General features: G+C 37.4%; 1 protein-coding gene across 1 annotated transcript; it reads right to left on the bottom strand.

Annotated features, from left to right (window-relative positions):
* Window positions 1-917: 917 nt before the first annotated feature.
* On the bottom strand, window positions 918-10,136 carry Or-6 (olfactory receptor 6). The gene is given in 10 exon segments (NM_001043463.1): window positions 918-934; window positions 976-1,100; window positions 2,413-2,465; window positions 3,419-3,574; window positions 4,767-4,862; window positions 6,187-6,289; window positions 7,112-7,530; window positions 8,109-8,225; window positions 8,860-9,121; window positions 10,076-10,136. Coding segments are annotated over 8 exon segments (1,224 nt in total). The 5' UTR covers window positions 10,096-10,136; the 3' UTR covers window positions 918-934; window positions 976-1,100; window positions 2,413-2,414.
* Window positions 10,137-10,505: the final 369 nt, after the last annotated feature.

The raw sequence follows: 10,505 nt of genomic DNA, 5'->3' as shown, positions 1-10,505 counted from the left end.
TAAAGTAAGGGTTGTAGGATTAATTGTCGTTTTATCGGATTTATCTAGCTATATCTATATCTATCTAGCTATATCTATTTATATATTTTATATTTATAGCTATGGATTTTAACGCCTTGTAAATGAAGTACTGCCCACTTTTTTCCAAACCGATAAAAAAACACTTCATAGTGAACGAGATATTTAATGAAATTGATACTTGAAAGCATTTCTTTTAACATAGTAATACAATGAATTATTCAACTATTCAAATTTACAATAGTATAACGATATAGTATGTTAATGCCAAGAATATTTGAGTGTAAATTTCATTTCACTTTTGCTTGAAATAACATTTTTGATTAATTATTTGTTCCACATTTCAATAAAATCAAGTGAGTGCTATATATGAAATAAGAGAATTAAAGCATTTAGATCTGAGTTTAATAGTGTATTGAATTGTGCACAATGACATGATTTACAACAGTTAAATCGCATGAGTGTATCGCACGTTTCCCCAATTCATTGGACATTATTACCTCATTGTTAGTTTCCGTGGTCACAGATTACTTTTATATTTCGAATAATATCGTTAATTTCTATTTATTGTGCGGCTAGTAAATTGTATTTTCAAAATATCAGATACTTCGCAGACATGATTTGAGCGTGGATACAGCTATCGTTTTGACATTCATAAATTCAAGATTAAATTTAAGACAATTGTTCATTAATACAGTAATACTGTGAACGATGTGCGGGTTGAGCTTAAATATACACAGTTAAAAAAAAATTGTATATCAAATATTGCCTATATTAAAATATAACATAAAAGTCTAAGATACAAAAAAAAATGTTGATAGCGAATAAAAAAAAAACAGTATACCGCTCCCGTAAACGAAAATTATTCATAGAAAATAATGGTTTTTGGTTTTTTTTACGGTTCACGCAAAATGTATCACCTTTGAAATTAGTAGACCCCCGAAGAAAATGGTCCTGGAAAACCTAAGCAGGCGATCAGTAACTTTTCATGAGCTACGTTGTTCGTGTGAGACGTTTTAGTTGGTTAGTTAAGTATTTTTTTAGGTTTAAACGTGTAATAATAGTGGTTGACTGTTTAATATCTGTGAAAAATGTGGCAAAATGAAATAAAATTGCTGGACGATGCTTCTCGGGTTCTTCGGAAAATTACACTGAAGTGTCTGAAGATTTCAAAATATTTAACTAGAACTTTATTTATATGAAATTATCTCGTTTTGTTCCATTTGATTTCACTCAATTTCATCCCAATCAATTACTATTTCAAATAAATTAATTTGATTTTATTTCGCTTCATTTCATTTCTCATTGAAGATAACATATACCTATGCGTAGTTAAGAAATAATTGAAGTATAAATAAACTTAACGCTAGCAACAACAGCATCACAAGAAGCCGATTGCCAGTCTGAAAAAACAAGAAAAAAAAGTTTACGAAAAAAATAGATTTCTGTACTCTTTGAAAATTAATATTTTCGTTAACGCTGACATAGTAAACTGCAGAAAGGCTAGGCTGGATCTTTCTTCTCCATACGAGCTCCCGCTTCTGAGGGGAATATTCAAATTAGGGGTTCTAAACCGATTGCTTTGAACTCGTGCCCAACATAACATATAGCCAAATCTCGAGTACATCACCAATTTTAGATGAAGAGGGAAAAAAAAGATGTGTGGTGTCGTGGGACACCGGATAGAAACGAAGTTCCTTATTATAAAAATATTAATTTTAGGTTCTATTCGAGGTATAGAGAAATTAAAACTAGAGGTTTCGCAACAACCCACGGTTATTCGGTAACGTGCGAACTTAATATTATTGTGATACACTTCATTCATAGTTGCTTGTATAAGAGTTAGTGTATTGCGCAAACGAACGCTCTGAGATCGTGGTCAATTAATGATAAAAAAATATGTTATTTTTGTACGTTATTACAAAGTTAAGTCGTACACGGTGTGCATTACTAATTTGTACGTTATTACAAAGTTAAGTTGTACACTGTGTGCATTACTAATAAAAATCTTACGTTACGGACGTTTTTTCCCGGTTAGGGTACCATCGTCCCATAAGGAACTTCGTTCCAAAATATGCTCGGTGGCGCACATCGGTAGTGGCTTATATCTAACAGTGGACATGATGATGATGATGATGAATTAAAATATATACTTCCGAACTTGAGAACAGTTCCGTTAGTTCTCTCAGATTGTTTAACAATTTACATAATTAAAACTATGTTTACCTTTAAATCCTGTGTTCGTTGTTTTGGTTTTATTATTTCCTACCTTTCTACTTATTGCGTTACGCTTCCAAAAACTAAATAACGTCGACAAAACAAATCATAATACCTTAATTGCTGAATAAAGAAAATACGTTTTTTTGTTGTTGTTCAACATTCCTTTTCCGTTATCTTTAAAATCTTGAATTTATCATCACGTAGTAAGAGAACATAGATTTAACTATCTGAAAACAATAAATGAAATTCATTGTCTTTTAATCTGAAATTGCATAAAGGGGATTGAACTAATGAACCATTGGGAATTAGAAAAAGTTTAATTCGGATTTTGAATTGCTAATGCCGATTTTATATTTCATACAAAACAATGGATTATTTTTTGTTATTTATTTGCATAACTTCATATTTTTGAACCGTATTTGTAAATTGTATAAGTGCTAATCGATACTTACCTCAATCCTATAACTATTTTTGCAGCAACGCTTTGCAGGAAATAAATACTAGCAATCAATTGGTGGTAAGATAATACCACAGGAGTATGTACGACTATCCTACCTATTTTGCCACGTTTGAGTAATGAGTTCCTGTTTGAAGAGTACTCAGCTGTTTTACTAAAGGTAGGACGTCATGTGTGTTCACGTGGGTATTATCGCCATGCCTATTTCTAGTGTAAGGCAGTAATGCGTTTCAGTTTGAAGGGCGGTGTAGGCGTTGTACTGTAATACTGGGACTTAGAACGCATGACTCAAAGTGGGTGGTGGCAGTGGGTTCTGATACAACTTAATATCAGATAGGCAAGAGTTTGTATATCCATCTAAGTAAAAACAAAATAGAATAGAATTTTAAACTTCGAGCTCAAATCCCAAGGCGGTTCGCGACGCTTACGTTTTGATGACTGTAGCACGAAATGGGCCGTAAATTTTAAGCACACTTTGTAAATACTTAGTTACATTGTATCGAATAACCGCTTTTGCCGTTTTCTTCAAAGCCGAAGGAAATTACCACTTCGTGACGTAAGTAAACGTGATAGTGGTATGGGCTTACCGGTGATTTTCGGTGCATTCATAGTATTATCTTATTCTACCATCCATCCGTGTCCTCTATTTTATCATCAGTGATTTAAATTTTATTGGATAAAGATTATCCTATACAATTGATCGATTAGTATTTCTAAACTTACAGAGAACGCAGGCTTCACTCCAGCCTTCATGCCGCAAACAGTTTCAAACTCAAGATCTGGCTGAGTTCGTTGCAGAAAAACTACAAAGATTTTTTGATTTTCAAGTGACATGCCCTCCCAAGGCAACGCGTATACATATTCACATAAGTCGTAATTCTGTAAAAAACATGCTATCTCCAAAAAACTGGATAAGAAATATTTTTAAAGTAATCGGTTATACATCTAAAGAGTATTCTTCTTCTTCTTCTACTTGCCCTAATCCTCCTATGTGGGATTAGCGCAGGTCTATGATACGTCTCGTCTCTGCACGCGCACTCATCTCTCGCATATCCTCTTTCACACACTCCATCCAAGTCTTTTTAGGACGATCTATAGATACATTATTCTTTTACTTCACGTGAGACATATAATACAATACATAGAATAACATAGATTCGTAGCTTATTTTTTTGATAGGTTAGCAACCAAATACATGACCCACGTGATTGTGAGTGATTACAGTTTTCATATACATCAGAGATGTCAGTCACCGTTTGTTGACTGTTTGCTGAAAGACATAGATATCAAAGTGTAAATTATGTCATCGACTTTGTGATATGACATCAAATTTTTACAAGACTAGCAACTGCTAGAGACAAACTTGTCGGCGGTTGGATTAAAAGATCGGGTCTTGAAGGGCGTTCTAATACCAAGCCTTGTTATTTCACAGGTTTCGAAGAGCTCCAACTGGCAATGCTCATATCGTGGTATGAGGCGCCCGCATTATTATCCGGGTACAATTGAAGTACTTCAACCTCATATTCAATATTCGATCTTTCTCGCTAATTTCGTTGACCTGATACCGTGAATTTTTGACACGGCTGATACATTAGGCCAGCTTTTTTTCAATACCGATAATCTAACCTGGCTTGACGATGCATCTACTCTATGTGAAGCTGGTGTGGATGATGACCCTCTATAAAGCTATCGTATAGAGCCAATGGTGATCATTCGGCGCAATGCAACTATGGCTGCACCTACGCCACTCTTACGGTTAGGACTTTTCGAGCTTAAGTTGGCGTAATATTTGCATTAGCTGGCGGACCACTGCGGAGGCGACTAGGATATGACAAAGCACTAGTTCGTAAGCACAAATTTGGTATATACCAGTGAAAAATTGTTGCGCTTCTCTGGATTTTGAACTCCCGCATAGATACAAGGCTGCCGTTGGGCATCTAGTCATTTAGGCCACGTCGGTTTCACTCTATGATGATGATAATGATTTCAAACTCTATTATTATTACCATAATTTTTTACGATTTATGACAAGGTAATAGAAAATATAAACAAATTGATAAATCATACAAACCTGACGACGTATTTCCTCCAGCACAATGGATAGAAAAATCAAACCTCCTAAATATAAAATTATCATTAAGCCGTACATCAAAACATTTTCTTTTTCCTGAAATCGTTAGTTTCAGTAAATACAATAAATTATGCAGCCAAATTATTTTAACTACGTGAACAGTTTTATAATATTTCATTAAAATAACCAAGCTATATTCATGGTTGCCCTTTAATTCAAAAACCTATAAATTCTCAGCAATGGTACATTCGCTGGAATTTTCGAAGCTATTAGAAACAGAAAATATTACTGTAGTAACTGTTAGGACGGGTTTTTTTTTTTTAACGCTGGGGAATCTATTTACGGATACCTGGTCGAGGGGGGTAACGGACCGGGTTATGTCGGACTCCGGCACCTCCTGAGAGGAAGAAGGGCCGAGGTCCTTCACCTCCCCCAATTTCTCACAGGAGACTACGCCTTGAAAAAGGCGCGCGAAGCACTTGCTCCGCAGAACGAATACCGACTAAACCCTATCGAGCTCCACCACACTGACTACAAACTTACGGTACCGCGGTGCACGCCGAAAGTCTCGCCTTAGCCGGTACCCGTACTAATGTTAAGACGGGATCTCATCCCCGGGAAAATCCCGAAGAACCTAGTCTCGGGAGACACACCGTGAGTGGCGCACAGGAGCCACCTTGTACCGCTTCACCACCGGACCAACAGTCGAGTGCCGGGCGCCCCCGCACCCAGTACTCGATAGTCCCTACGAGGGCTGAGCGGCGGTCTCTCGCACGCGCCGTCCTCTCCGCCTTCTGCGCTGAGGAGCCGAAGAGGGATCCCATTCTCTTTCGCGCTCCTCAGCCTCACGAAGCGCCATGACCAAGTCACAAAACCCGGCCATGGCCTCCCACGAACTCTGGTCCTCTACCATACGGGCGACGACAGCCCGCAAAGAGAGGTCTTGCCCCAACACCGCGACGAGGTTTCGCCGCGGGTGCTCCCACCGTGGGCACGCTTCTAGCGCGTGCTGAGCGTCATCCTCCGGGTGCCCGCACTAGTGGCAGCCCGGATGTGGCTCCCTTCCGCAGTCTCTCCACAGATACCTCCCGAAGCATCCATGTCCCGAAAGGACCTGGGTGAGGCGAAAGGAGAGCTCACCGTGTCGCCGGTCCGACCATGCCGCCAGCACAGGCACCAGTGCCTCGAGCGTGCGCTGACGAGTGGCCGAAATTCGGCCGAGCTCCTCCAGCAAGCGCTCTCTCCATTTGGCATACGCTAGACTACACGCAGCACGCCTCTACCTATCGACAACCGACGGGCCTACGATATGTTCTAAAACTGTGATGTATTTCGACATTCAAATATAACAGAATATTTCCTAATAGCCAAAATCGTAATTTTAACTCGTCAAGATATGTAGCGAAAACAGTCGTTTTACCCCGTTCATGATTTGATACAAAAACAAGCCATCCTCAATTAAGTTCTGAAGATAATTCGATGCTACGTTTAGCCCAAATGCTGACTGCACTTCACCGAAAATTCTGTGAAAGAAACGATAAATAAAAATGATTAAATAAAATATACGATGCCTTAACTAGCGGCCAATTAATCTCGAGAAGATACTTTTTTAATTCATCGAATTTTATTCCTTTTGTAACTTATGTCATGCATAGTGGTGTTAAATACAGTCGTAGCTTTAAGAGTAAGATTCCTGATGCACTTCCATCTAGTGATGTGACCACGCCTGTGCTCAAATTCCTCAGGCGGGTACCAATTTTTCTTAAAAAATACATTATGGATGTCTTCTAGAATGCCTTCCACGACAGGATTGTGCATTAAAATGAAATTCCGTAAAAAATTAAATTTCCTTAATTTTTGGTTATATCGTGGTACTGTCATTCTGCCTATTTTTTGCGAAACAGTTATAAATTGATACTTGGATCTCATGTAGTTGATTGGCAGCGTTCCCTTTATCATGTCTATCGTCTCCGGTAACCGTACTACTTAGTTCCTGAACTGAATCTATCTATGCATCATACAATCCTCAACATATCAATTTATATATTCAAATTCCCATCCATAATAGGTACTTTACTAAAAGAAAACTAGCTCGATATTATTATGTATTTCTTATATCTTTCTTCATAACTTTCGTATCATATCTTTCTTTCATAAGAAGAAAGATATGTAGATGCATGATAGTAAGAAAAAAGATAAAGAGTAAGATGAGATTTGGTTTTGATATTAGCTTTATTAACGTTTAAGTGCGGAGGTGACTCGTAACCATCAATCAGATGCGTCGTGTAATCGTTTTCCATTTGAAGAATATATATTTTTTATTATCTTAATCTTAAAATAATTACCTTATAATATACGCGTGATATTCCAGTATGCTCACCAAATACCCCTTTTTCTCGCTTTCATTGAAATCATCCGACCAGTTCGATTTTACATTGTTTTTCAATATTTGGATGTGCGCAACTACATGGAAAACTGCAATGAAGTTAAATATATCGAATGTCACAATAACCGTTACAGCAGTCGCGCCCAAGTATATACACAACGTGTGTATTATTATGTAGTCCCTCAAATTGTATTTATAATCCAATGGCGTCCAAAAATAAATATAGTATTGGAATTCCATGGACTTGTTCATGATTTCCTCGAAATGCTTTATGTTGTGCAAGGTGGGTTTCAGCATCCAAGATAGACAATTGATCGCTATCAAAATTACGAGGAAATACGCAGTGAAGCGTGACACTCGCTCGATTTGTAATACTTTCTGTAAAATGAAAACAAACAATTTCGTAATCTTCAGTTCTTCCCGAGATTCCAGTGGAAATGTAATAGCTATGGATGATACTGAGTCAGAAACATAAGTAAGTTATTTATGGAATATTTTATCTATCTGCATTATAAACACTAATACTTAAAAGGTTCATACCACGACTTTCACATTAAATGAGTTTCAAATGCAATGATCACTGGTAGATTCAAAACTGCAGGTACGATGTCAGGAGCAAACAAATGTTTCTCACAACTTCTAATTATAGTTTTGGTTATTACAGCTCAAACTCGATGACTCACCCACCAATATTTACTTATAATAAAAGTAGTGTAGTAATGCAGTATGGTACGGTACGTTATAGAATGGCAGGGAAAGGTATGGTACGATACGGCGTGATACGGTACGGTATGGGGCGATACGGTGCGGTATGCCGTGGTACGGCACGGCACGACTTGGCACGGTACGGCGGGGTATGTTAACGGTTTTTTTTTATTATATAAAAGGGCTTATGTTTTATGCAATATTTTGTTGTAATAAAAAAAAAACACCTAAAAAAATATTGAAAAAATTACCTTTTTTACGAATTCATTGTTTTCGTTTTTACGATAAATACTGTGAATGTGAACTTTATCCATGAAATTCTTCATTAAATTGACGTAGCATTCAGCTTTTGCTGATTCAGCTTTGATCTAAATCATAACACTAAGCTTAAAAAGGTTATTATTAACTTTAAACTTGAAATTAAAGTTTATAATATGAGCACTGTATATTTCCGTATCACAAAATTTGTTAAAGAGATAATGATTCTCTTTGAAATTTCTCTTTTTTTATTTAATAGTCGGATAAATCTCCCAAATCTCACAACGTGACTTCCACTGCTGATCTTGAAGCACGTGGTCAAGTCTTATCTCTCAGTCTAAGGTCATATAGCATAACGGCTATCCCGCTCTTCAAATTAGAATCCATTACTGCTCAAGGGAGCAAGGAAGGCTTACCCGTGCGGGCACAAAATACTAACAATTATAGTACATAATATGCTGTTATACTTGTCACTTTATTTCAATAAGAAATTATCTCTTTAACTAAATAGTGATTATTACATTTTTATTATTAATATTATTTTTTAAACTTAAAACACCATTTGAATAGCTCTACTAATAATGCGCTGGTGTTTAATCATTAAAAAGGAAAATTATGTTTTTTTTTTTTTTCAAATTATTTACTCGCGTGTTTTTATATTATATTAACATAATATTATTGAATTCGAATCTAATTATAAAGTATCAATAGACGTCATTAATAAGTTATTACAAAGTTTTTTACCCCAACAAGCGCTCCCAGCGGTGTTATTGTGATTGCAATAATGAATACTGACTTATCTATCGTTTGGTAGTTCAATATTATAAAAAGTATCTGCGATACGACCACGCATTTGCCGAACAGCCGGACGACATTACACTGCAGATGGTAAAACCAGCCCACGTACTTCGGGAAAGTGTATCCCCACCATGTTAAGTCAATTGTACTTTCGATCGTCGAAACATGGGCAAGCACCTTGTAAAACAGTTGAGTTCTCGGATGTTGTCTGGGACATACAAAAGAAAAACATTTAAACTATTCGAAATCACCTTATTATAACAATACTGGTGGTAGAACCTCGTGTGAGTCCGCACGGGTAGGTACCACCGCCCTGCCTATTTCGGCCGTGAAGCAGTAATGCGTTTCGGTTTGAAGGGTGGGGCAGCCGTTATGACTATACTGAGACCTTAGAACTTATATCTCAAGGTGTGCGGTACATGTACGTTGTAGATGTCTATGGGCTCCGGTAGCCACTTAACACTAGGTGGGCTGTGAGCTCATCTGCCCATCTAGCAATAAAAAAAAAGCACGTACATAACATGCACAGGTAGATACCACTCTACGTAGTACGAAGGTAGTAATTCGTCCTGATTTACTTGCGGATTCAGACCTCATGTCTGAAGGTGGCTGACGACATTCACGCTTTGATATTTATGGGTTCCGATAACTACTACACCAGGTGGGCCATGAACTCTTTTGTAGCGCACTATGGGGTACCGTAGGTTTCGTGTAGCCGGTGTGGTTCGCCAGTTTAGCCGGTAGCTCGATGGAGCTTAGTCGGTAGTTGGATCTGCAGGGCGGGTTCCTCGTGCGTCTTTTTCAAGGCGTAGTCTCCTGAGAGAAATCGGAGGAGGAGGAGGACCTCGGTCTTTCTTGTCTCCCTCTTCTTATCTAGAGACACCGGAGTCCGACATAGCCCGGTCTGCTACCCTCTCGACCGGGTATCAGTAAAGGCTTCCCTAGCATAAAAAAGATGGGTCAAGAACTAATTCACCTGTCTACGGAAAATTTAAATAACTCTATAGAAAATTGTGTTATCCCGGGTGGTCGAGCGGTATTTGCTTAAATCTCCACTCTTAGAACTCCACTGCTATCTGTCAATTGTATGTAAAGGAACGTAGTTTTGGTAGCATTTATCCACAAGTCTCGAAGTAATAATATCTTAATACAAATAACTTACAGATAATATTCTTCCTTCATCTTTGTATACGTTTGTTAGTGCGGTAAGTTCATAGCACAATAGTGAACAGCAATAAAACGCTAGGTTAGGTTAGTTTTACTAATAAGCGCTTTCATCAACATCAAATATTAAAATTAGCGTTTGATAGCGTTAGTAAATTATTAGTTTATAATAAAGTACGATAATAATATGTTTCAATATGTACTTTGAATAGAAAAGAATAAAGGGGTAAATACGTATGATTGCTTCGCTTGGCTTTCCAATATACTCGTAACAACCGTTCGAAATATCAACTTCAAAAGCCCGTGTTTGTTCTGACACCCCGTCTAGTTCTTCTTCGCAGTGGACGAGCCATTGTGTGTCTTCAACGAGTTGTATTTATTTGAAATAAACGGATCCTTTTACAGGATCTGTACAAGAGAAAATGATA

This window comes from Bombyx mori, chromosome 12, assembly GCF_030269925.1.
Source record: "Bombyx mori chromosome 12, ASM3026992v2".
Taxonomy (NCBI): domain Eukaryota; kingdom Metazoa; phylum Arthropoda; class Insecta; order Lepidoptera; family Bombycidae; genus Bombyx; species Bombyx mori.
Note: the sequence above shows the minus strand (reverse complement) of the source record. Positions and strands in the feature narration are given on the sequence as shown.